General features: G+C 35.5%; 1 protein-coding gene across 3 annotated transcripts in view; it reads left to right on the forward strand.

The window, feature by feature from the left end:
- The window catches only part of LOC139142101 (inositol polyphosphate 5-phosphatase OCRL-like), a 29,739-nt gene extending 1,743 nt beyond the window's left edge, over positions 1-27,996 (forward strand). For 2 of the 3 annotated variants that reach the window (XM_070711918.1, XM_070711919.1), the window contains 22 exons: positions 484-563; positions 4,141-4,241; positions 7,186-7,323; positions 8,143-8,358; positions 11,205-11,264; positions 11,855-11,990; positions 15,303-15,461; positions 16,126-16,342; positions 17,180-17,296; positions 17,455-17,633; positions 18,740-18,851; positions 19,487-19,596; positions 19,937-20,072; positions 21,251-21,361; positions 21,812-21,977; positions 22,109-22,229; positions 24,506-24,617; positions 25,134-25,247; positions 25,603-25,687; positions 26,226-26,353; positions 27,027-27,138; positions 27,689-27,996. In XM_070711918.1, coding sequence (XP_070568019.1) covers positions 484-563; positions 4,141-4,241; positions 7,186-7,323; positions 8,143-8,358; positions 11,205-11,264; positions 11,855-11,990; positions 15,303-15,461; positions 16,126-16,342; positions 17,180-17,296; positions 17,455-17,633; positions 18,740-18,851; positions 19,487-19,596; positions 19,937-20,072; positions 21,251-21,361; positions 21,812-21,977; positions 22,109-22,229; positions 24,506-24,617; positions 25,134-25,247; positions 25,603-25,687; positions 26,226-26,353; positions 27,027-27,138; positions 27,689-27,840 — 2,862 coding nt within the window. In that variant the 3' untranslated portion in view covers positions 27,841-27,996. Of the gene's footprint in view, positions 1-483; positions 564-4,140; positions 4,242-7,185; positions 7,324-8,142; positions 8,359-10,894; positions 11,013-11,204; positions 11,265-11,854; positions 11,991-15,302; positions 15,462-16,125; positions 16,343-17,179; positions 17,297-17,454; positions 17,634-18,739; positions 18,852-19,486; positions 19,597-19,936; positions 20,073-21,250; positions 21,362-21,811; positions 21,978-22,108; positions 22,230-24,505; positions 24,618-25,133; positions 25,248-25,602; positions 25,688-26,225; positions 26,354-27,026; positions 27,139-27,688 lie in introns of those variants that run through there. The other variant, XM_070711920.1, reaches the window with a different exon arrangement.
- Position 27,997: the final 1 nt, after the last annotated feature.

Raw genomic sequence — 27,997 nt, forward strand, 5'->3', positions numbered from 1 at the left:
GTATGTACATATGACATAATTAATGTACATACGATAAATTGTCAGGCAAATATATTCACAATAACTTTTGCACAATTTTGTTTATCATATGCCCATACTTGTCATTCATTCCATAGATAATTTGGTGTGTGATGGCAGATACTAAGGGATGGATCATACCATCTCGACGGAGCTAAGTTTGTTCTGCAGTGTTGATTTCCACCTTTGACCCTTGATAATTTGGTGACCTTGCCAACGTGGCTGCTAAGTGCAAAGATGGTACAATGACAGGGTTGAATAATTTGATGCTTTCATGTTTTTGATATAATATCATTTTATTTCTGAATGAAATGTATGTATGTGTAATGCATGTGTGTGTGGATGAAGGTTATGTTGTTGAAAATGTGCAAATATCTGTTCTCAAGAAATGTTGCTGTGTGTAAGGTATGTTCAATTTTTCCACTGTTAAAGAAACCGTGATTTTTCCTTGACTGTTGTATCCACTGTGTGGAAGCCACACTGAAGCAGGAACAGGGTAGAAGCAGTCGACTGCTGTCCATTGTCGATAGCAACAGTGCACAAGCGTAAGTATTAACCGTCTCATCATGATGAACGCCAAAAGGAATGTGATTATTGGTATATAAGTGTGTGTACGTATATGCACATGTGTGTGTTTGAGTGAATGTACAGTGCAGTGCTTTCCTCAGCTTTGAAAAGGCTTGGGTGACCAATTTACATAACAATGCATAGTTTGCATATCATATTGTTGTGAAAATATTCTGCATGAAATGCAAAAGGATGGCTCACTCCTTGAAATTTCCTTTTGGAGAGCCCTGCAATAAGTTTTGCTTGTCTACTGTCTGAAGGCTTTGTGCCGACAAAAATTACTAGTTTTCAACACAGGAAATTTAATAGCGCTGTACATCTGATGTTGTGAAAATATCAGGCAAAGTATGCATTTCAAATCTGGGCCACCCTTTACTGTTCAGTTCACATGAGAATACTGCATGATGTCTGATTCAGATCACAGAGGGAACTCAAAAAAACCAATGAGGAACCATTACAGATCCACGGGATATCATTGAAGGAAGGAAAATGAGGAAAGAAACGTTAGATTCAGATACAAAATATGGAGCAGGATACCCTGTTACAATAATACGCGATAAAACAAGGAAATACTTGATATTCCGTTCTCTATCCAGGATGGAGAAATTTCTTCAGTGTTCTTTGTTATGCAATACTTTCATTTCTTGATACGTTGAGTAAGTAGAATTGTGACGTGGCAATATTTTGTAAATTTGTATCACATGATTAAGTGAAATAGGGGGAAATAAACTTGCTTTCTTAACCCTTTTCAGGCGTGACTTTCTGATAACTCATCAGGATGACCCCTATGTATTGGGGTTTAGGCCTCAAAGGGTTAAAAAAGTTGTACTGATTACTGATGGTGAATACTATTATAGTAATTCATTCACAATTAGATTCACCAAAGCATATGTGAAATGCTGCAGTCTGTGTCCAATTTCTGTACATATCTTTTGACGAGAGCAGATTTACTGTTATTTTATTACACATTGTCTTTATTCCAAGTGATGTCATGGTGTTGTTGTGGTGGTGCTTTGTTAGATAAAAAAGGCCACAAGATTGGAAAGTGCCATTTAATGTCAGGCTGCGTTTTACTTTGAAAACAGGCTGAATGAGTTGAGATATTCTGCTATTACTACATTTAATGAGTGAAACAGTTTTCAGAATTCAATGAAATATCACTTCTGTGATTTTTTCCAGACCCAGTTTTTTCCAAACTTTCCATTGCTCTGTGCCATTGTAAAAGATCCAGTCACACCATTAACCCTTTGGGTGCTGTATTTTTTCCCACCAAAAATTTAGTGCAACATTTTACCAATTTTTGTGAACTTTTCTATAATTTTTCAGATAATTTTAGACCAAATGAACACAAAATTTCATTAGCCACAGTTTTTAATCAAAATTTTGAAAAAATCTGACAAAAAATTGACTGAGCTATATTTTATTAGGGCGACAAAAATTGACTTTGGCGCTCAAAGGGTTAAGAGACAACATGGGTTTATATGGTGTTGTACCAGTGACAGAGACAATATGTGACCCTGCTACCTTTGAAAAGGTTATCACTGTCTTCAAAGATTGAATGACCTTTTAGCAATGTCAGCAATAAGTTTATAAGGTCTGAAGGAGCATTTCAATGGCACTTTTCAAAGACTCTGTCCTTGATAAGAATCATTTGTGCAGTCGTTTAGAACATAATGACCATCAGTCGTGTGATGAACAGTAATGCTGTATCACCACTGTAAAGAAAATTACTCGGTATCAGTTGAAGATATTTAATTTTATATTGGGACATTACATTCTTGTGAGTAGCTTATCAGACTCACTTAAAATCTTTCAACCCCGTTTCCTTATGCACAGATCCATATTCACCACTGAAAACGATGGACTTTGACCAAACCACAATTGATTATAGGGTGAAATGCCATGATCAAGTGATTCACAAATACACTCTGTACTTCCAGTTTCAGACTATAAAATAACTGCAAGGCATTTTAAAAATGCAAAATACTGCATACATGTCACTCAGTTTGTCGCAAGGTGACACCTTATCCAGGTTATTTGCATTAGTTCACATACTCTAGGAAATATCATGCATAACAAACAAGAAATTAGCCATTATGGTGTTGTAGTTTAAAACTCTGTATCTGTCTCTCGCAAGTGTACCTGTAGTCCTGACACAGTGAACTTGAACTAGTTTTGATTCTCACTGTTCTTGAAGGATGGAGGACATTTCGATGCATATGAAAAATGTTAGTTTTGATGGCAAGATAACGACCCAGCTCACCGACTGCATGGATTTAAATAACAATGTAACAGCTCATACACTCACAGTGTATAGAAATAGCTTATTGAAAAGAAATGAAGGCATACACACACACTGTTGATTTGTCCAAGCCCCTGTGCCATACTGGGTGTATTTAGTAAGTGTACTGGTAGTGCCAATGTCTGGTAAAAAGTGGTGACGTGTATGTTGTTGCCATTTACTAAATTGGCAAGACTGCATAAGAGTGGGCCTGCACTGGACGTTGTTACAAATTAACCTTATCCTAAGGGGTCCAGCTGCTTAAACAAGCTATCGAAGGCCCCCGTCCGGTGTCGTTCTGGTATGCCGCAAAATTCAGTATACTTCATCAATAATATTGCTTGCTATCGTTAACTTTGATAGTAACTTTGACGCTATTGTGAGGTGTGAGAAATTCACAGATTGATTTTGTTTAATTTCTTGGAAAGGGCCAGGAAACAGGCACTTAAAACATAAATATCAGGAAATTGCTGTAAATAGAGTAGATTATAAATCTGCTTTAGTTCAGATGGTGATATGACACATAGTTCAAACAGAATCAGTTCCTAGTTGGAAGTTGTTTGCATCTATAATCTGAAATATTTTGTAGAAGTTTGTCTATCAAAAACTCTCAAACTCTCAAACTATGCTGATATCTGAGTAAACAGTTATAATGATAGAGTCTCATGGAAAAACATTTGAAATGGTCAGAGTCCAGCAAGGAAGGGAAGGACAAGCATTTTGCAGCTGTGACCTGTTATGAACACAGTGAATTGTATGTGTGTGACACCCAGTGTATTCAGATAGACACTGACTATTTACTTATTTTGAAGGGTCCACTGGCCTTTTCCTGTGAACAATTTTCTCTGAATAAAGGGAACTGTCTGTCAATCACAGATTGCCAACCGTTTGAGAAAGATTTATAAACACCCTAGCCTCACATGGATCAGTATTTGCTTCGTGCATTATTTGTATTTTAATATAGATCAGCCATAAACCAATAATATTAGAAACTTCACACAAATTTACAACTATTATATCATGGACTTTCCCTGCGCTTTGATTCTCGTTTCCTTGGAGAAAGTCTGTGCTCTATAGATAATAATTGTCATAATGTAGTAAGGATTATAAGTTCATCATGAACTGTTTTGCACCACCCTCTATGCATCACACTTTGGTACAACCCCATAGTTTTCATCAGTGCAGTTGGATCTGTGTACTACAAAATAGGGTGAGAAGGGAGCAAAGTTTACGGCATACTTGTCACATACAAATTTTACCTCATTTCTTTCAAGTTTGTTCATCTACACCTGCAAGAAGACACCAGTCATATGTGTGGAAGATGTCACCTTGGAGACGGCTCTACCAATCAAGGGAGACTTTGTTTGTAAAGTTGGTGAGTGTGACCTTTGACCTGTTGACCTACATTTCTCTTCTGATCCACAACAAGATCTCGCACCTTGACATTAGCTTCAAAGTTCATATTTGTTTAACTTTGACCCCATTACATGAATTTATTTAACGATGCTGCAGGTGTCATAATCCTTTTAACAGATTTATCAACAGAATTTGATCAAAAAAATTCTTCTTTTCATACCGTCCGCACCATTTTACCGTTTTGTTTTTTACAGTAAACATTTTACCAGACTTTAGAAATGCAGACTTTGCTGAATATGCACAAAACTGCAGCTTGCTACTTTGTATGTGTGTTTGGAGGAAAGCAAGAAACCTTAGAATTTGTTATTATCAAAGAATTTTTTGTTAAAAAGGAAATATAAGACCAAGAATAGTTGTCCTGTGAAATAATTTATAAAACTTCCACCATGAGGTCACCTCTCTGTTCATGTTCACATTTTAAATTGTGAGTTGTTTTGAAAATATTATCGTGAGAATTTTGCATGTTTTTCTCTAACATAAATTCTTCACCATGGTGCTTTTGAAATATTGTTATGGGCAAACACTTTTGGTCAGGATTGTCATTGTGAAGGAACTTTGTTCAAAGTTGATGTCTTTCAAGCGAAATCCGAAGTGAAACAGTTCACGTATTAAACCCTATTTTAGTGAGTTAAATATTCCTGAAACTTTGAAAGTCTTTTCAGACCTTACAACATCTCCAAACATTTTGAGACATTCAAGCTCAGAACAGCTATCAATGGCTTGCATAATTTTGATACTTCGCAAAACGAATGTCTGTATTCAGACTATTGATAGTCACTGAATTGATGACATGTCAAAACAAAACAGATTGAAATTTGTTGAAGATGGTTTGATGTGCAAGTCCATCAAAAGATTGAGCAATATTTTCAACTAAAAAAGTCTACTAATTTTGAACTGTAAGCCTTAATAGCCCTTACGGGAAAAAAAAAGATTAACCTGTAGGTTTTCAAGTACCTATGCACGATTCTACAAACACTTGATGAAATTCATTCACTGTAATAACATATTTTGAAATTTCTGATTCAGGTGATCATAGACTGAATGACATTTTCATGACAGTGACAGTGTTAAAAACATTGAAGAAAAGTTGAATGCCAAAATTGCAATGAAGTAGCCAGGTTGTCACTTATTTAATCCTAAGCAATGTGTACATGAGACCATTGTGTACAGCCATACAAAGTAGACAGCACAATAACATTTGCATAACTGAAATTTCTGTCAGTATTACAAAGACAGACATAGAAGATAATCCGTCTCTCCCCCCCCAAAGAAAAAAAAGAGTCACAACTTGAGATGTAGTTCGAAACCCACAGGCAAGAAGTTTTGAAACATTTACATTGATAAGACACTATGTATGGCTGTTTTGGCTTTTGTGGGAAATGATTGTTTGTATACACAAAACCAGTGTGTGCATTCTGACAAAATCTGTTTCAAGTTGAAGATGAATGCTGTTCAGAGACAATGCAACAGCATTCTTCAGCCAATGGAGATGGCCATACTCTAAGGTGTGTTCTGGAATTCTGCCAACAGTGATCCCCAGCTCAATTGTAAATTTTATGCAAACAATAACCAAAGAGAGTCAATACAGATTCTAAAAATAAACATTCCCAAAGGCAAGTTCTGTCCACATTGGCAATGAACCATGACTGGAATGCAATGGGAATGCTCAATGAGATAATCTGAAGCCATTTTGTCAAATAACCTTTGACCCCAGAGTGCAGACAGCCACCAATACATATTCTCTGAAAAACACAGTAAAAATGCTCTTCATGACATAAGAATGAATTCTTAGAGCTTTGCTTTGTTATTAGCTGAGGAAGTTCTCAAAGCATTTTTCTCTGATAAATAAATAGGAAAATGTCAGGCATAACTCTACTTGATTTTATTTGCAACCAAATATAATTTCTCAATGTTTGAAATTATGATACAAAAATTCTGTAAATAAACAATGCAGGAGTATTTAAAACATGATTATTTGCTTGAAAGTAAGAGTTATGTAAAATATTCTGAATCTAAACATGGAATAATATAATCCCAGAACCCAATTGGCTGATATGGAATGCCTCATATGAGTTGGTTCGTGTGAGACAGAAATTCCCCAGTGAGTGTAGGACATTCCATCTCAGCCTGTTGGAGTGTGAGATTATTTTTCTCACATCTCTTCAATACTGGTGAAACTTGCAGTAATGGCATTTAATTAAGAAAACACCGTCATCATTAATGATATTCATCTATTTTATATCATCCAACTTGAAAATATAGTCCATATTTATCCACATTAAATGATGTGTTAAACATGTCCATACTGATGTATGTTTTCCTCTCACTGCTGTTCCTCTGAAAGCATTGCATCATAATTAATTTGTGATGCATTAATATTCGAAATAAAATTAAATTGCGATGTGGTCTTTTTTTCATGTCATTGTCAACAACAGGGAATGCATGGAAACTTGTTCACTTTGAAATGTATCATCTGCTCATGCTATAGTCCTGGTATTACAGTATGCAACCAACTCCAATTCATCAAATCAGATACATGCATTGGGACCGAGGGACAGCAGATGACCAATCAGCATTCATCAAATGAAAATATATTTCACTCGTGCAATGATACAGAGTGTGACAACAGATCGATCCTACACTGGTTTTCTCACATTCCCAGTGTTCCAGGGATGTGAGAAAGTCAAATTTTCTTTTTCTAAAATTTTAGCAAGCTACCATCTTCAACTATGTTTGTTTTATTTTCCTAAATGATGACATGGCTGTATTGTCATAGAATGATTAAGTCTTGCAAATTACATCCTCAGAAAAGCTTTTTCAAGTAAGAGCAACTACTATTATGTCCAAATATGAATCCTTTCATCAAGGCATTATTAATTAAGGCATTTGTCCACTTTTTTCAGAATCTGAATCCATTGCTTCCCTGCCTGGAGCTGATGTTCCTGTTAGAATCGCCACAAGTGAGACAGACGTCGTCTTTGAATTACCATTTGGATCGAAAACAAGTATCTTTTTAAATGAAGTCAGAAAATCAATGGGAAGTGAGTATAAATTTTTTCTTGTTTGAAAGATTTAAATCATCATTTTTCACAAGAGGATAGTGTAATTTTTTGTGTGAAAAAAGTTTGCTGACCATCATAATGTTACTAGTTTGTTACTGCATATATCTGATATTTTTTATTCTGTAAATATGAGATGAATTGTACAATGAAATAGTACCAAAGATATGAAAGATATGAAATATCGGAAAGGTTGATGATGTAGCACAGCATTGACAGAGATCACATTTAGCAGCTATGCCTAAAGCGATTGGCAGTAATGTTTTGTGCATGCTATCAACAGTGGAAACTCATTTGCCATCAATGAGCATATGCGGAGAGATTAAAACTGCAGTTTTATTATAATACGTCAGAACTCTATAGAAAATAAATTTCCGACAAAATTCACAATATTATTAATGAAGAATTTCTGTTCAAACCAAAAACTTTTTTCAAGTCTCCTATCAGAGTTTTATGGAATAATACTTTCATTACTGTCTGTTTGTACCGGTAACAAAAATTAGTCAGTGGTGTTGTCAGGAGAAAACTGTGTAAAGAGTCTAACATTTCCCAGGCTATTTATGAACAGTGTAGGATTTCTACCAGATCTGGAAATTATATGAAAATATTAGAACATTTTGCCAGAGCTTCTTTGGTTTTTCCACAATTTTACCGACATGAAAATATTTTTAAAAAATTGATATTGGAATTCACATATAATACCTGTTAGACATTAACACAGATTATCTCAACTACAGAAACTTTTTTCGACATGCTAAACACCATGGTAGAAATTCATTTTCTTTATTTTTTGCTGAACAGCGTTTTTACAGAGGGCAAGTTCTGGGGTGGCGTTTACGTTTCAGTGGGTGGACAGATACAGACAGCAGATCTCCGAGGCTCAACAATCACAACAGTTGCTATTTGATGAGTTTGATCCAGTGGCAGTGGTCAAGGAAGTCACTGCGGTGGAACAGCCCCCTCACGACACACAGCAACATTTGCAGCAACCGCAGCAGGGGCAAACACAACAACAAGGTACCGTGCGATACAAAATGCCGTAAAATTGCTCACATTTTTCAAATTATAGTTCTTCTTTAGTTTTAGACTCGAAGAGAATGTGCTTTTTGTCTTTTATCATGAAACTCATGTCAAAATATTGGGAGACTCTGACAAATATTTTGGATATTCACTTATTAAACCCTTGAACCACGGTGGTTTAGCCTAAACCTATTATTATTTATGGTGATTGTGGACCAGTTTACAGGGAATGGGGGTGAGCAGGTTAAACAACACTGAGGGAAAGAATTAAAACAGCCCAGATGTGAGAGATTCTGACCCCTATTTAATTATACCCTGGTGGAAGATAAGCTTGATCGGTGATTTTTGTATCATATAGAAAGAGTGACAGCAGTGATATTATTTCAATCCTTAACACTGGAAATTTAATTTTGCATTCTCATGGACTCAAATGAAAATTGATAAGGCAGTGAACTTGATTTCTGTGTTTTGCTTTCTGAAAAATGAGTGAAATTTTAAAATTGTGAACACATTCATCTTAGATTAGAATTACTTCATCATGTATCACTAGGGTGTTTACATGTAGGGGCTAATGGCCTCATATGCACAGCACTAGGCAATAAATATTTATTTGAAGTACATTATAAGGGTTAAACATTACACAACATTTACCATATAGACTAATAATCATTTATTAACTCATATGTGCCATATGTATACATATCGCTGTATGAGCCGTCTCGGTCAGTAACCATTTAGTAAATCAATGACATTAACATACAGCTATGCATGTATGTACCATCATGAAGTCCATGTATGTTAATGTATATAGGTAAAATGTCATTTTTGTGTCAACAAGACATAGTAATACAAGGCTAAGGCAAAGCAATACAAGAGTTCACCAGTATTCTACAGAGTATATTCAATTTATTGTTCACAGAAGGCCTCAGTGAGTAACCGAGTTTTCATTGTAAGAACAATTGCGCCCAAATTTCTTCAGATGTACCGTTTGTGTTTTCATTGATAAACTTACAACATGGCTGACAATTTTACACAATTATTGACTGAACTGTGCTGCAGACAAGAATTAAAGACATTTTTAGCATATACAAAGAATTTTTTGCTCATTGAATTCAAGTTGAAATGAGTTGGGATGAAATTTCTTTTCAAACAACCTTGATCACTAGTTTCATACAAATTGTCTCTTTACTATGGTATACTAATAGTAGTACACATTAGTTGTCAGATTCACTCACAGCTTCTTGTGCGCTGTGCAACTTTGTTCTCTCGTGCCCCAGACTATTAATTCTCAGTGTAGCCTTGTTCAGTTACCTAGCATAGCTTGAATTTTGACATTTCGAGAGCCAGTACATGACATACCTTATTCTGTCCAACTTGGTAAAAGGACATAACCCAATGCCATTCATACTAATGTCTACTTGTTTACAGTATAATCCAATATGGGCATTAGTCTCAGATAGGTCTTTTGTACCCTCATTTTGTTTTTCAAGTTGATCATATTAACTTCAATTTAGTTACTTCCACTTACTAATTTCCAATTACAAGAGGGGACTTTGTCTTTGTCAATGACTTGTTTCACTACACATTTGCATTTGAGCTAACTTAACCAGATGTTGAGATCGCATCAGTGTACATGATTGGTGATTACAGAGTCAGAGAGGCAGCGTAGTGAACCAGAGACTGTAAGGGAGTTTAATTAGTTACGAAAAAACGTGATTGGTAATTAGTTATATCATTAATCTGTTGACCTCTTATTTCTGCTTAACTTGAGATGTATACAGAAGTACATGTAATATCAGAATCTTTCTCTTTGATGACCGTTAAACATTTTGATCAGCCATGTTAAGGTGCTACAATCACTGAGCTGGTTAACCATTTGAGTGTCAAAGTCAATTTTTGTCACCTCCATAAAACACACCTTGCTCAATTTTTTTCCGATTTTTGCCAACATTTTGATAAACAACTGTACCCAATGAAATGTGGTGTCCATTTGGTTCAAAATTATCACAAAAAACATAACAGAAAAATTCATAAAAATTGGTAAATTGTTGCACTAAAATTTTGGTGGGAAAAATTACTGCACTCAAAGGGTCATAGCTACGATACTGGCTGTACAGTACACAGTAATTTTTCAATGAAAAGAAACTTATTTCACTGAATGTTTATCTATTTCATCCACGTTTGTCCATCACTGGATTTGTACCTGTACCAGTGTTATGTCATGTAGTGCCCTGTTTGCAGGGAACAAACAAAACCATAAATATGTAAATTTGAGGTGTTTTTGCCTCATCCAGAGAGGTGATTTTTTATCAATTGACAACAGATATATCATGTGAGTTCAGCATTAGACAGTTTGTGCCTCCCATTCACATTGGTGGTCAAAAAGGTGACAACTAGGTCGTGGCATTTTCCAGTAAAGAATGTCCAAAGTTCATTTTCTGAGAATAGCCACTCATGGAAAGACTTGCTTATCGTAACTTGTCGACAGTATCAGTATGTCACATGTGTCTCAGTGAATGTCTTCTACTGAATGTCACTTGACTGTACTCACGCACTCTCCAGTTCTGCATAGTTATTCAGTGTACAGCAATTGTTTTTCAATTTTGTCATCTTTGTGAAATTGTTCAAATTTCCAGCTATCTATATGATAGGTAGGGTGTGCCATGTGCAATGCAAATTACTAGGTATATGTTATCGGTTGTGTATGTGTGAGAATGTAATTTGCAGGTTTTCTGTGGTACTTCCTTATCAACACACTGATATGCTTATGTTACATTGATTGTACTTGTAGGGATTTGTCTACCCTCTCCTCATCTCAATTTTTTTTTCTTTCTGTCTTTTAGCTGACTGGCCATGGTCCAGTGTAATAACTCCCACCAATGATGGTACAACTCCAGTAGTCTGTGAGTATTTACTTTTGTAAATGCCTATCTACAAGTATCTACTCTGATTTTCTAAAAGTATTCCTTGTTGAGTTAATATCACTAAATTGCTAAGACATCTCGCCATATACTGGAAGCTTAATTAAGAAAGATGTCAGTCTATAACAGATGCTTCTCTCCAAGCGACAGAGAAAGGCAGTATATGCAGATTAACCCGAACATTTTCTGCCCTATCTCTTGCGACAGAAAGTTTCTTTATTCACACAATGCCGGTGTTTGATTTAGAATGCCATACCTTTGTACATATTCTGTTTTGATGTATAGCATTGAGAAGGATTTGCATGGAGACTTAACATGTTTGTGAATAAACGTTTAAATGAATGATGTTGATGCCCATAAATCTATGAGGGAAAAGATTAATTAAAATTTCAACTCAAAGCACTTGACTGTTTCTTGTATTGTGATTCTGAATTTAACCAGAGCTACGCATGTATACAGACATCTTTGACAGCCAAGTATGAAACATTTAAGAAAGATGCTTCATCTCTGAGAATATAATTCTTCATAGTTCCACATTTACTTCATTCGTGTTGTTATTATTTTCTGTCAAGTTACTGAAGGTGAGAGTGGATTTGAAGACAATTTTGCTGACCTGTCGTTGAAAGACCCCCAATCAGACAGCGGTCTGCGGCCACTCAGCAATGCATCAAGAGACAGTCTGAGTTCAAGAGACAGCCTTACTGCATCGTAAGTTGTCCACTTTCTGCTTGGCCGTCATGCTGATGACCTTTGCCCTTTGAACTATCCTCGCCTACATAAGGTTTATCTGCCATAGAAACTAGGTGCACAATGTATACATATTTGCCTTCAGTCTGAGAAGGAACGCACACGATTGCAAAAGTGAAAGAAAGTGGACAAATATAATTTTAATAGTAAAGCACATTGTTATATATAGAACAAAATCAGGGTGTTACTCAAAAAACCCTATCAATTCGACCAGAAAAAAATAATTATGATTTTAAATAGTTGAATTATTAGAAAATTAACAAAGCCAAAATAATTTTAGTGGTCGAATTATTAGGGATTTCAACTTTTTTGACAGTTCATAAGTGATATGCTTACCATCTTGGATGATTGAAACATATAAAGGTGACTTTCCTGAAGTCCTGACTTAGACATTCTGTGCTGTACACTGTGTATTGTATCGAAATAATGTTCAAAACAGCGTGTAATTGATTGTTTGGTTGAATTATTAGAGATTGAGAAAGTCTCAATCTCCATCGGTGGTTGAATTGATAAGGGTAAAATAAAATTACATTTTGAGAAAAAATAAGGTGATTGAATTAACAGAGTGGTCGAATTAATAGGGTTTTATGGTAATTGTATCAGTTGAGGAATAGAAAAACTTGAGTAGAGCTTTGAAATTGTACCGTCTGTTCCTATTTAACCAATAATCATCTATCAATTTGAATTTATGCAATTTTTCACTCTTTTCAATTTAGATTATGAAGATAAAGTATGTAGCTTGAATTTCAATTTAGATTATAACGATGACAGTAACTAACTTGAATAATGCATTTATTGGAGTTCTGAATGCGCCAACTTATGATCACGTCTAATAAATCTTCAGTCAAATTGATGAATTTCCAATCAATGACAAAATGACAGGCTCTCTCCTTTATCTCATAATGGATTTCTTTTTCCCATTCATTACAAAGCCTTTCACTCAGTCAGTTCAATAAAATGAACTTTTGCATTGCCACATTTTGCACTGAGGCAACTATATATTCTATTGACTTTGTCTGAAACATTTCTCTTTATATGTTTGTAATCTCCGATGAAAACAGATGTGTACAGCGTAGTACCAGTAGTTACCCTGAGGTCATACGCCACTGACCTTTGACCTGAATAGTGATAGGGTCACAAAACTGAAACGAATCAATGTACTGGCAAAATTTATCTGCTAGAGGTCAGTTGTGTTGTAATTTTATCGGATGAACGGTGGCGCAGTCTTCATTTTGTCAAGAGAGATGTCACTGAAGCTGTGTTTACCGATTAATGGTTCCCTGGTTTCAATGAAATGCATTAGATAATATATAACTGTAAACACTACTGGCTCATCTATTAGGTATTTTAGCATATTCAATACTCCAACAAATCAAAGGTTGAGATTCAGTTGTACACTAGACGGTTCAGAGTGACCGTACGACGATTTTTGACTAATGGACGACGTCAGTTTACGAACCTTTGCTGAAGCCATTGCTTGTTCAAAGCAACATGTTCTTTGTACCTTTAGACACGCAAGAATTTCAAGAAAGGTTGGAAATTTTTCATTCTTTCTCTTTATTTTGCATTTTTTGTAGATTTACCACAGAGATTATGCGAGTTCTAGTCACAACAGACCCAAAAATTGAAATGAAATTTCCATCCATGCAGTCTATCACCCATGGAATACTATACATTCAGAAATACTATGCAAAGTGTTGATAAACGGTAGCCATTTCATACAGCCACTGTGCCTTCATGAATGGAATATGCAAACAAGTTAAATTTTGAAAAAATATTTATCAAAATATTATAGTAATTATTAACTTTTTTAGAGAGCACATGAATAGTCATCCGTATTATTATAAATTACTTCATTGAAAAATGTATTCAACTATGAAAAACTACTCGACATGTACAGTGACAGTGTTACCGCAATGTGAATCATCAATATGAAAATCTAAAGATATTTTTCCCCATGGGCATGAACAACAACTGGTATAAAAATATATAAATTAACAAGAAATTTGTCTAGGTCAATGACAGGGTCACAGATTTCATAACAGAAGAGTGATTATTTAACTATAGGTCGACCTGCTTGTATCATGTATAAAGTACACAATGGTGAATGACCTCAAAGATGTATGGTTTAGAGAGCCCATTCAGCTCGTATGATAAAGATAATATACAGTGATATATTTCCTCAAAGGGTATGTTTAAATGAAACCATCAGGGATGTGTAAAAATCACAGTGTTTCATGTCTCTGAATTCACAATTAAACCTTTTAACCCGGCTCGGACAAAAAATGTCCGCATGATGTCATAGGGCACCAGGGGGTCAGGGTGCAAAGGGTTAAATGGAGATACATGACTAGAATTTTGATTCACCGAGGCAATTTGTGCCGTGATTAAAATACGTGAAATTTTCAAAAACTGACATGCCTGGGAAATTATTAACTTCTTCCATTGTAATTCTAAGCCTCCTCTGAAATACTGAAATTTTTTTACATAGTTTCAAAAATTTGAAGTTTGCCGTAATATACATCAGGTGCATTGTTGAGTTACAACCCTTTTCATGTAGAGATGGCACAACTTTGGAACAACAGAGCGGATGCTGGTTTTGTACATTGAATTCTGAACTCAGTCGGGCAGGATGAAATCTGTTGATGCTGTTTTCACCATTTCAGACACTCCTTCAATTGTTTGAACCCCTTTATTTTCAATGTCAAGGTTAGACCAGAGTACTGAACTTGGGTTCGTAGAGATTTTAGACACTTAAAGATAGACACCACAATTAAAAGTCAGAAATTTATTACACTTCACCCTTTTCATCACCATGGTTTAACCCTAATCTATTGTTGCCTTTGGTGAGTGGATCGGTTGATGGAGACTTTGAGGGTGAACAAGTTCAAAGGGAATAAATAATCCAGGTGAAATCAAATTGAAAGTAAATTATGTCCAGAAAGTGGATAACAAAGGCTTCTAGAGTGTGAATCAGCAACATACATGTATGAACAAAGAATTAGAGGCTTACCTCAACAAGGGGTGTGTCCCTCTTTAGCTTACAAGTTATACAAATCTACATCACAGTTTGCACAAGGTAAAACCAGGCACATTTATACATATTTTATGGGAAGTATTCGTGTAAAATGCCAATAACTGTGATCACTCCATTAGCCATTGTGACATGACCTGACTGTTTTATTCAGAAAAGGAAGTGTCACCAGTCATTGAATCTTTCTTGCACTTCTCCATTCCATTCACCGACTTTTTTGGTGTCTACTCCCCGATCAGTACGGAGGACTTTCAGGAATCCACCGGAAGCGGGAGTGTGCCAGAAATCATGGAAGGAATGGGAACGACCTCCAACAGACCAATCGGTGTTCGCGACGGAATCGTCAGACTTCACATGTCGAAACGCGACAGAGAGTTCACCGTGTTGCAACCGTTCAGGTACGTCCAAGCTTGGTTGTGAGAAGTATCGCATTGCAAAGGTGACATATGTGGCAGAGTGGCTGTTGATCTGCCGTGTTCTGCTTTAGATGTTGTAGATAGATAAGATATGATATTGCTATGCATTTGTGTAATAAGGACACACAAGATATGATATTGCTGTGCATGTAAAGGCCAATGAAAGTGCATTTTATGGCACAGTTTAAATCCATTTTTGTTCATCAATTAATTGCACACAATAAGAGATTCTAATTTCTTTTATGCCGGAAAAAATTCATTGAGGAAGTGTCCAATAAATAAAGTATGAATTTACAATCAATATTGCCCTTACTGTGAAACTGGTCCAACTAAATTTGCTTGCCAAGGGTGTTTTCCTCGGTCAGGGACCCTACCTCTCCCTATAAAGAGAGACCATACTACACTGACCTAACCAAGCTGTGCGGACCGGACGATAGATCCAACTAGAATAAGACCAATCTCAAGATTTTCAAAGTCCAGATACATTATTTGAAACATTGTAGTAACCTTAAAGGCTCAAGAGATCTAACTCTGTCCAAAGTTCCAAATGTCTTTGATACAATTTTTGTATCTATAATGAATTAAAAGTTATACATTTATCATAAAATATATAATATCTTTAAGAAAAAAACAATTTTCTGTGCAGAATATTCGTCGGTACATGGAATGTTAACGGTCAAATGCCATCGGAAGATCTCATTCACTGGCTTGCTCGTGATGCAGAACCACCGGATATATACGCAGTGGGTTTCCAGGAATTAGATCTAAGCAAAGAAGCTTTCTTGTTCAACGATTCCCCCAGGGAAGAGGAGTGGTACAGGAAAGTCAGGGATGGACTTCATCCCGGAGGAAAATATAAAAAAGTAAGATTTGGGTAAAATTTCATCTTGGCACCCCTTATTTATGGGGCTAGTGGAATAGCCTTAATGTTTTCAGGACAGTTCATTATATCCGTAGGTGTAGTCAGTATTATGTCATTAATTTGTCAATGAAGATTTTGTTGAAATACAGTACAGCAGATTGTATACGCCTATTAAATAAACATGTCGTGTAATTCATATTTGCTTTTCGGACCTGGTTTCAGTTTAGAAGGAATTACCAGCAACCGACAAACTTCTGTGAATTGTTTTATCTATATTATTGACATGTTGAAAAGTCAAACTTAAAAACAGATTGAGATTCTTTTATGTGATGGTGTCAGTATTCGCTTGGTTTGAACAGAGACCCTCTAGAAAACGCTCGTAGTGGTCTATGGTTTGAATGATGCTCCAATCGCTTTTCAAAATTTTGTCAAAATTTTGGGATCAGCATCAGAATTTTTGTTACAAGAATCAAGATCAAAATAACAGTAATGATAATCCATTTCAAGGTAAATATGAATCTAAAAATTACAATATGAACATTGTTCAGAGATATTTATGACATCATTGAACTCTTCTGAACCACGATCTGTCTCCCCGATGGTCTGTGAGTAAATTTTTCTCAACTTCACAAGTTCAAGGTTCTGACTTAGCTCATGGTAGACTTACGTTAGAGTCACAAAAAATGAAGTCTTACATTTTGATGTCAAATCTGTACAGTAAAGGGATTCAAAATGAGTGATGGGTCTGTGATTCATGCTTTTGATTTTATTTCATTTCTGATTTTAAACAAAGAGATTTTCTTGTATTTTATTTTCATTCATTTCATTTCATTTCCAGGTAAAGCTTATAAGACTGGTTGGTATGATGTTGATCGTCTTTGCAAAGGAGCAACATTGTCCGCACATCACAGAGGTTGCCGCGGAAACTGTTGGAACTGGAATTATGGGTAAAATGGTCAGTATCAATTGCTGCCCATTATATGACCTTGCAAACCGTGAAAAATCAGAACTTGGGCGATTCTTTGTGTTCAGTTTCTCTTTGAACATCAGTTCTAAAATTTTGATCTCCAAAGACATCTATCTCTTCACCACTCAAGTTATTCTTCATTTCAGGGCAATAAAGGCGGCGTTGGGGTGAGGTTGGTTTTCCACACAACGACATTCATCTTTGTCAATTCACATCTAGCCGCCCACGTAGAGGAATTTGAAAGACGTAACCAAGACTACAACGACATCTGTTCTAGGATGTTATTCAAGGCATACGGAGCTCCAATGCATATTTCACAACATGAGTAAGTAAGCTATGTCCCAGTTGATGTTTCATTTAGAGTAGAGAGGGGGGGAAATCCATTATGTCTACTTGTCTCACTGTATGTCTTTCAGTTCCCCTGTTTGTCAATCTGTCTGTCTATCTATTTGTCCATCTATTTGTTGTCAGCCATCATAAGAGTTTATCTTGATCCCACATTTATGGTGCAAAGCAGCTGTAGTTTAGAGATATCTATCTTCATCTTTTCATAAACCCTAAGAGTACATCCTGAAACCAGACTCCATTCCACTCCTGGACAACTGATGTATAAGATAAACGATACTGTAAGATAAGCTTTTTTCTCAGTTCTTCCTCAGTAAAATTTTCTCATTTATGAGTGGTCTTTGGCATAATGATTCTAATTTGTTTTAGACATCTGATTATGAAAAAATAATGGGTAGCATCCAAAAGTACAGCCTGCTCCAAGAGTTTTCTGGGTTGGTTTGGAGTTACGAGTCGCTTCTTAGAAGAATTTAAAGCCCCACTAGCTGTAACTCTTGAAATTTGTTGACCTCAAAATATCTTCCTATTCTCTCCTGGTTTTCTCTGAATTCTACCCTCTGAAGGGATATGGGCTTTTACTGCATTAGGAAACCATTCCTTTGTGAAACATTTGACAAGTAAATTCAAATTTTAATGGTCATTTTGATTTCCCGCCATTTTCAAAAATTGGTAATATTACAAAGGAAACAGAACATACAATGTCACAGTTTAAAACATTCACTTCTGTGCATTACATTGGACTACTCTGTGCAGTTTATGTGAAGATTTCAGCACAAATATGCACAGTATCCAGGGTTTTTGCTTTTCCGCATGGGGCTGTGATTTAATGAGTGGGCACACATTTAATCGCAGTGTAATCTTTATCTTGTTCAAAATTGCATATACAGTCCCAGAGGGTAGTTAATAATAAGTGTAAACACACACCTAAATTACTACATTCTCACAAATTTATTTTAGCTTGAAAGCAAAATCATAAAAATACTGCTAAAAGATACAGCTAGTGGGGCTTTAACGTAGCTGTCTACCACATACTCCTGAATGTAAATTGACCACTATGTTGAACGTTTTTGTTTTTTTTTCTGGCAGTGTTGTGTTTTGGCTCGGTGATCTCAATTACAGACTCAGTGACATACAACCAGAGAAAGTGAAAAGGTTGATCAACGATAGACACTTTGAGAAACTCTATGAGTTTGACCAGGTAAGGTAAAACGAATGGGTGTGTTTCTGTTAACCCTTTGAGTGCTGTAATTTTTCCCACCAAAATTTTAGTGCAACATTTTAACAATTTTTATGAATTTTTCTGTAATTTTTTTGATTATTTTGGACCAAACGGACATCAAATTTCATTGGCTACAGGTTTTCATCAAAATTTTGGCAAAAATCTGAAAAAATTTGACTGGGGTACATTTTATAAATGTGACAAAAGTTGACTTTGGCGCTCAAAGGGTTAAGGTAAAATGTGCCTTCAGGATTCAGACTCTGAAAATTTTGGTCTACAACTTGTGGGGCTCAATTTGAAGCTCATGGAGTAAATTAAGTTCTCACCAGCTTATTTTTGTGAAAATCAAAAATTTAATTTTTCCCTGTATAGTTAACACAGGGATGACAGCCATTTTGAATTTCAAGTATTAGGAAATAATAAACTAGTGTCAAAATTTGCCCCGATGATCTCGTATTTTTATCCTTGGTCTTGAAAGAGAATGGTTTATAGTTCCATTGAGGAAAGTTTGACCAAAAGTTTGGCTTTCGGTTTTGATGCACAAACTACTTTAACTCACCGTCACAATTGAATCATCAACCATTTACAAATGATGCCTTTGTTTTGCATCACAGCTAAACAGACAAATGAGGATACACAAGGTATTTGTTGGTTATACCGAGGGAAAGATAAACTTCCAGCCAACATACAAGTACGACACTGGTACTGACGATTGGGACAGCAGGTAAGCATAGACTAGAAATGGAATACATGTGACGATATTTGCAGTAATACTTAAGTTGCTGTGAGTTTATGCAGTAAACTGTTATACATTTTTCATAAGAAAAATATCACCTTCTTTCTAAAAGGAACCTAATTTAACACTTCTGACCAAAAGGAGCAATAAACTATTTATTTCAGCTGCAGCTTCTGCACTTCATTGAGAAGAGCGCCCTCACTGTTCACATCTACCCGACATTTGGCTTATGATTGGTCAGTCATCATTTTGCCTTGCTGTAACCATGTTAAAAGTAATTCTAGAAACAGCATTGTAAGTAAGCTGTTGCTTACCTTTTTTCCTTCAGTGAAAAATGCCGAGTTCCAGCATGGTGTGATAGAATCCTCCACAAGGGACTGGACATTACGCAGTTAGACTACAGAAATCACATGGCATTAAAACTAAGTGATCACAAACCCGTCAGCAGTATATATGATGTGCAGGTAAGAAAAAACTCTACTGGGACCATGGCAAGTTACTGGTGAAATTCCTCCAAAGATGCATGCAAACTTTGTTACTTTCAAAGTAATTTTAGTCTTTGTAATGCGTATAGGTCTGATGGTGCCTGTACGGTTACTTGTAATCACTTTCTATAAATACTCCCTTGCATATTGGCCGGTGCGGTGGCCTTAAAACGCAGTAAATAATTTAACAGTGTATTTCTAGTCTCTGTTGAACATACAGTCTTTTACGCTCAAAAAGAAAGAATGGTATTCACAAGAATTCTTACACAATATATTTGTGAACAAACATTGAAATTTATCGATTTACAGAAAGCTTCGGAAATGACACTGCTAACTCTTCATTTCATTCTCAAAACGTGATTAATGTTCTATTGAAATTATTTTGATGATAATCAGCTTGGAACCTAAAGTTCATGATGTCTTCATGTTGGAATCAATGCAACTCTAATATTTCAAGAAAATTTTAAGACGTCGGTTGATTCTGAAACACAAAGTCAATTCTATTGATGCTCGACATGGTATTCATTTGTTTATAATGTGTTAATGGGTATTAGTATGCAAATCTTATGATAAGGCCAGAGAAACAGAAAATTATTGTTCCTCAGAATTTTTGGCAAAGCCACAGAGGCAGCAAGCGAAATGTTTTTTTTATTTTCTTTTACAAACCAGAAAAATCTCCCACTAATTACATCGTTACTCATGACTTGGTGTCTATATTTTACATACCATCCCCAATAATTTAGGCATTAGATACACAAACAGTGTTGACAGAACAAATGCTGAGCATTTCCACATTTTCCCAGAAGACGACAAAAAACTTTAAAAAGTATCCACCAAAAAAGTGCCCAATTTTCTCTGCAATTTCCAAAATGGTTAAAGTAGAAGTAGCGATTGCAAGGAACAATATAATTATTCTTCCTTATTATCTAATGAGAATATTTTGTCAGATTGTGTGCTCTGTATTCAATCATAAATGACTCCAAATATTTTGAAAAATGTATCTTTGTGATGTTTAATAGATTTGTGAACCTGTTTTCGTAATCAAAAGTAAAGTGATTTCTGCATTTTAACCAGAGAAGATGAGTACAATTTGAAGGTGTGACTTTGTCAAGATCATCTCATAGCTTATAATTCTACATGTGAATTTTTTATCCAAGGTGAAAACGGTAGACCGTAAGAAGTACAAGAAAGTTTATGAAGATGTTATCCGGCAACTGGACAGACTAGAAAATGAATTCCTTCCGCAAGTTTCACTCAGCAAACTTGATGTAAGTCTTAGTCAGAGAGTTCTTTTACTCCTTTGTGAATGTCATCAAAACTTGCTGTTTTTTAAACCTTGCATGAGACTTTGTTTGGTTTTAATCCTGAGTTATTCAAAAACATTTCTGCTTGTGTAAATTCTCATTGTACAGCTACTGTAGCCTATCAAAATAAGTGGACAGATATTGCATATAGAGCAATGGTTTTTCAATGGCATTCTTTCTATAAGTTTGTCACTCGGTTTAATTTTGATATGGCACATAGAAGATATATGCGTTTTGTCATATTCAAAGAAAATACCACTAAATCAAAGACAAAAATTATAAGAAACTTTATAATATTTTATGAAACACCAATACTGGTATGTGTACGCTATTGATTAAAACATATTTTACATATTTACACTCATCATAGATTTCCTTGTAAAGACTAAATGGATTTTTCTCTTCCCATCTCAGTTTGTTTTCAATGATGTCATGATTATGGAAGAGCAGGCACAGTCACTTGAAGTGACCAACACCGGCCAAGTCCCGGTACAATTTGAATTCATCAATAAATTAAACGATACGTCGTACAGCAAGCCATGGCTGAAGATAGAACCATCCATGTGTTTCATAATGCCCGGTAAGCTCATAAAATTGCATCAATTTGACAATTCCCTGCAATTATGTCTTTACTTGACCTTTGACTTTTCATTACTTTATATCAGGTGACACTTTACGTGACCTTTGAACTTTCCATCACTTTCATATCAGGTGACAAAGTGGAGGTGCAGCTGATAGCATCTGTTGACAAGGCAACCGTATCATCAGTGAAGATGGGTGAAAAACTTGAAGATATCCTGATACTTCATCTTGACGGAGGCAAAGATTTCTTCATATCCTTTCTAATGATTTGTAAAAAGTCAAAATGATCAATTTATGAATACTGTGTCAGGTATTGTATAAGAATCGTGTCTTGATTCAAAGGACTTTTAGACTGTTAGACAATGATATACACTCTTATAGAGACATAGACAGATGTATACATAAATGCCCGACTTCATAAATACACATAGGAACACGACCTGGTAGACATACACCGATACATGATTTGACAGACACATATGAACACAAGACTTGGTAGAATAGAGACATGAACTTATGAACTCATACGATCCAATAGATTTACAGATGCCCAGATGGATAGAAACAAATAACATATACACACACAGACACACATCAATCCTTTGAGTGCTGCAATTTTTCCCACCAAAATTTTCTTGCAACATTTTACCAATTTTTACCAATTCGCTGTCAGCGACGCAGAGCTTATCAATAGGTTGATTTTCCGTCGTCGTCCGTCGTCGTCGTCCGTCAACAATTGCCTTCTCCTCTGAAACCGCAAGTCCAATTGCTTTGAAATTTTATATGCAGTTCACTTAAGGTGACCTCACTTCAGTTTGTTCAAATCATGGTGAAATTTGCATATTTGTATTTTTGGGGCATTTTTTGGTGTTTTTGGTAAAAAATCTTCTTCTCTGAAACCGCTTGTCCGATTGCTTTGAAATTTGATATGCAGTTTGCTTAGGGTGCCTTCAGTCAGATTTGTTCAAATCGTGGCAAAATTTGCATATTTGTATTTTTAAGGCAATTTTTGTCATTTCTGGTAAAAAAATCTTTAAAAATCTTCTTCTTCAAAACTGCCAGTCAGATAGCTTTGATATTTGGTACATAGGTCCCTAGGGATGATCTATTTCAGATTTGTCCAAATTGTGCAGAATATGCAAATTTGCATTTTTAAGGCAATTTTTGCCATTTTGGGTCAAAAATTTATTTCTCAAAAGTACTGGTCTGATAGTTTTGAAATTTGGTATACAGGTTTCTATCGATGAACTAAGTAATATGTATTGAATATCTGATGAAATCTGTAATTTTGTATTTTTGGGCAATTTTTGCCATTTTTGGTCAAAAAATGTGTATTTCCAAAACTACTCATCCGATAGCTTTGAAATTTGGTATACAGGTTCCTATAGATTAACTAAATGATAGCTTTTGAAATTATGATGAAAGCTACAATTTTGTAATTTTGGGGCAATTTTTGCCATTTTTGGTCAAAACATGTGTTTCTCAAAAAGTACTGGTCTGATAGCTTTGAAATTTGGTATACAGGTTTCTACAGATGAGCTTAGTAATATATATTGAATTTCTGATGAAATCTGTAATTTTGTATTTTGGGGCAATTTTTGCCATTTTTGGTCAAAAAATGTGTATATTCAAAACTACTCATCTGATAGCTTTGAAATTTGGTATACAGGTTTCTATAGATGAACTAAATTTGATCTTTTGAAATTATGATGAAATCTGCAATTTTTATTTTTGGGGGCAATTGTTGCCATTTTTGGTCAGAATATTTTATTCTCAAAAAACTACTCATCAGATAGCTTTGGTTGACATGTTCTTAGGCATGATCCTATGTGATACATTCAAAGTATGATGAAATCTTCAATTGCGTATTTTTGCAGCTTATTTTAGCCACTTTTTTTCTGGCCACTGCATCGAGCTATCAAAGATTTCCACCCTTCTTCATCAACATGTCTCAAAAATAGTTATTCTCTACATAAACACAGCGGAGCTATATCGGCCGCTAGGTCGCTTGTATAAATTTTTTGTAATCTTTTTGATAATTTTAGACCAAATGGACAGCAAATTTCATTGCCTACTGTCTTTTATCAAAATTTTGGCAAAACTCTGAAAAAAATTGACTGGTGCACATTTCATAAATGCAACAAAAACTGACTTTGGTGCTCAAAGGGTTGAGCTAACGATTTCAAACCAATAGTTTGCAGCAAAATGACAGATTAGAAATGAAGAAACAAAAACGAAAAGGGAGATGGCCATCTCTTCTCTGTGTATGCTGTGTTGGTGAAAACCATTCTTTATAACAGACTTTTGTATTAATGTTATACACAGTTGCTTATCAGTGTGAGGTTACAGCCATCTGCCAGTTTTTCAAAAATGCAGTTTTTGACATAGTTCACCATTCAGTCAAGAACAATGAACTTGATATGTTTTCAAATTTAGTGATTAACTTTCATGAATACTTGAAATTACTTTTTTGACAGATAAAACTTTGGGAATTAGGTTTTTGAAGTTGTTCCTTAACTGAGATCACGTTTCAGTATCTGGTAACTATATTCCGAGTTGCTTTGGCGCCTCCATTGAATCTTTAGTCAGAATGCACGGACCAATCAGAGAGATACCAGAGGAAGTGCTTATAGAATTGGTAAGTATGAAAACAATGACAGAACTGAAAAAAGTCTGTCACCATTCAGCTTTCACAAGACAGCTCACAATCTGGTGCCTTTTCCATGAGAAATTGTGAGCATTTTGGATATACAGTACAAATAAAACAAAACTTTTCTAAAGTTATATTAACATCTTTCAAAAGATATTCACTAGGTCTTATGCCATCTACAAGAGAGGTATTAAAATATTGCAGGCCTGTGATATTTTTTATATTTGAGAGAATCAAATGGTCTTCATCATCATTTTTTGGGGTACACTTGGGTAGTGCATTTGTCTGTCTACCTCTCATTCACTTTTACTAACGCCCCCAATAGTCATTCACTTCAAATAATTGAATCTGTCCACGGCATCTTTTGCACGAAACTCAGAAACTGCTGACTCAGAGTGAAAATTCTGTTTTGTGTATACATGAAGCTTGTTGATCACATACGATGAAGTAAAACCTTGAGTCTTTCTTCACTGAAGTTGTGTTTTATTCCTTTCAACTAACCAGGAGAGTGATCCATCAAATCCAAGGAAATCAGCGGAATCATACATCCAAGCCTTTGATATTCCCAAGGAAATCTGGATGCTTGTGGATCACCTTTTCAGATACGGAACAAAAACGGTGAGTTTAAAGGGGATGTTTTACCTTCAACCTGTGATGTCAGATTTGATAACTGTGAGGGCGCTATTTAATAGCTTTGCCTGGCCCATAATGGTCACTGTTGTGTAGTATGAATATTGCTGCTTTTCAACCATCGCTGGTTGTAGGGTCATTCTTCAAAAATCTCATCCAGATCAGATGGAGTTATTTTGCAGTCATGTTGGCGTTGTCTCTCTCTGTTTTATTTTAGTTAAAGAAAACCAATGTGTTCACTTTCTATCCATTGTGTCACTTTATTGTACCTCTGGAAAATCATGACAGTGAACTTTGACAAGACTCTGTTGCTTTACTATCCTCTGCTTTGATCACTCTGCAGGAAAATTTGTTCAGCCAAGGAGGGCTACACACAGAACTGTTACAAATCAGGGATTGCCTAGACACTGGCATACCGGATGAAATGCGTATCCTTTTTATCAAAGACAGCGAAGTTCCACTCCACTGTCTACATTTCAATGTTGTAAAGTTGTCTAATAAAAATGGGAATAGAGTCTTCAACACTTTGTTGCTACAGATGAAGCCTCTTTCATGTTGTTTGGATAAAGTAGCCTTAAAGTTTTTCTGATATGTAAAAATGCATTTGAAGTGTTGCAATCTAGGTTACTGGTCAACAATATTGATCCAAAGTGTGAACGAACACATGTGATTACCAGGGTTTTAGATGTAAACCAAATATTTTATTTTGTACACAAAATAAAATTATTTAATTTTTGATACAAAGAAAAAAAATCATACATCACTTTCTAATGTTAGATAATCATTTGCCACAATATACAATTTTGATGTAAATATTTTCTATTCCATCCCATAATATTTTTGTCCTACCATTTTGACTCAAATGATAATAACAACAGGTGTCTGTACAATTTCACCAAACATTGTGACTTTTCCCGGACCCCAGCAGAGCTGTGACATTGTACGTTCCTTGACTGATTCTCTCAGCTGGCAGCACCACTTCAGTAGCAGAAGCCTTGCTGATATTTATCTCTGCCTTAAGGGAGCCAGTCATTCCGTATGCGCAGTACCAGAAATGCCTGGACTGCGCTAACAACTTTACACTCTGCAAGCAGGTCAGTGCTCGTACTTGCAGATCTAAATCAGCTTTGATAAACTTTACATTGCGCAGATTCTGAGAAAACCAGCAAATATCTCGTCGAAAATGTGAAAAAATCTGGGCCCACTTGCACTGATCTGGAAGCTGTAATCCAATTGATTGGCAGAACCTTACCATTGTAATTGAGTAATACAAATAAACTCCCTAAGTTGCTGTGAATAGTGACAATCGACAATCAGATATAACTTTGCAAACACGCTGCAAGTGGTCAAAAATCTTGCATACCATACTTTCTGATCCAGTTTCTTATGACATGATCTTTCATGTAATAATTTTCACAACTTTTGAATTAGGTAAAAATATTTACTTTGAATGGGCCTATAAAACTGCCAAAACAGAGAAACTCTCTGTTTGTGATTTAGTGATTTCTATCAATACCTTGTCTATTTGTACTGTTGAATTTTGTCAACTCTTTGTTCTAGCAGTCAAAAGAATCCTTACAGAAAAGAACATTGAAAATAAACTCCAAGTGAAAAATAAATATCTCATAACTTCTTTCATCTCTATCAAACACAACAGTATTTTTAAAATGGAAAATTTTCGTACATATTCTCATTTACTGGATAGTGAGAATTGAATTTAAAGCATGCATAAAATCATAGAGGATTATACTGTTGGTCTTGTTTCAGGTTTTATTACAAATTCCCAAATGCCACAGGAATGTCTTTAAGTACCTGACGGCGTTTATGAGGGAATTACTTCAATTCACAGACGATAACAAATTAGACGCCAAAACACTAGGTAAGTTGATGGCACTCACCAATGATGAGTATTCAGATGTTACTGCTATACAAAGTGAAAAAACCAATTTCTGCACATATACTGCTCCTTGTGCTATGCTTAGAAACATGGAAATGCCACTTACAATTCTTAAGGTAGAATGCACCTCGAGGGCAGATATTCGGACTCTCAAATATTCACAATTCATTTCTGATCCACCACTTGAGGGGGTTCATTTTAAAGCTCTTAGACATAGAAAACTCTTCACCTCTTGGTTTTTTGAAAATTGAAAATTTCATTTTTTCCCATAGAGTTTAACATAGGGATGGCAGCCATTTTGAATTTCAAATATCCATAAATGTCAGGCAAACTATACATTATTGAACATTCAGCTTGTAAAGGTACCAGTTATACCAGATATTTAGATATTTGTTACCAAAATTAAATATTATTGACCTGATACAGGGACTGATAATACTTGACCTCACATCCATATATGGGCTTCTGGGGCAACAAAGTAATATATTGCCTCCCAACTGCTGAGTCATCAAATTTCTTATTGTGCCAACAGCTACCTTATTTGGAGACATGTTCCTCAGGGCACCGCCAGGGAAGGAGATTCCGCAGGTAGCACAGAACAGAAGACAGACAGCGGCCCAGACAATAGCCAGGAAGAAAGCCACATTCGTGTACAATTTTATCATCAATGAATACGACGAATAGAAATCATTGGATATCAGTGAAATATCACAATGACGCTCATCACTTGGTTGGCTGCATGATATGACAAAATGACAGATGAAACTGTGTCATTTAATGACTATTCAATGAAAACGTTTTGTTTGCAACAACCGCTGACAGGGTTATAGCACAAAAGATT

Source organism: Ptychodera flava, chromosome 10 (genome assembly GCF_041260155.1).
Source record: "Ptychodera flava strain L36383 chromosome 10, AS_Pfla_20210202, whole genome shotgun sequence".
NCBI lineage: Eukaryota > Metazoa > Hemichordata > Enteropneusta > Ptychoderidae > Ptychodera > Ptychodera flava.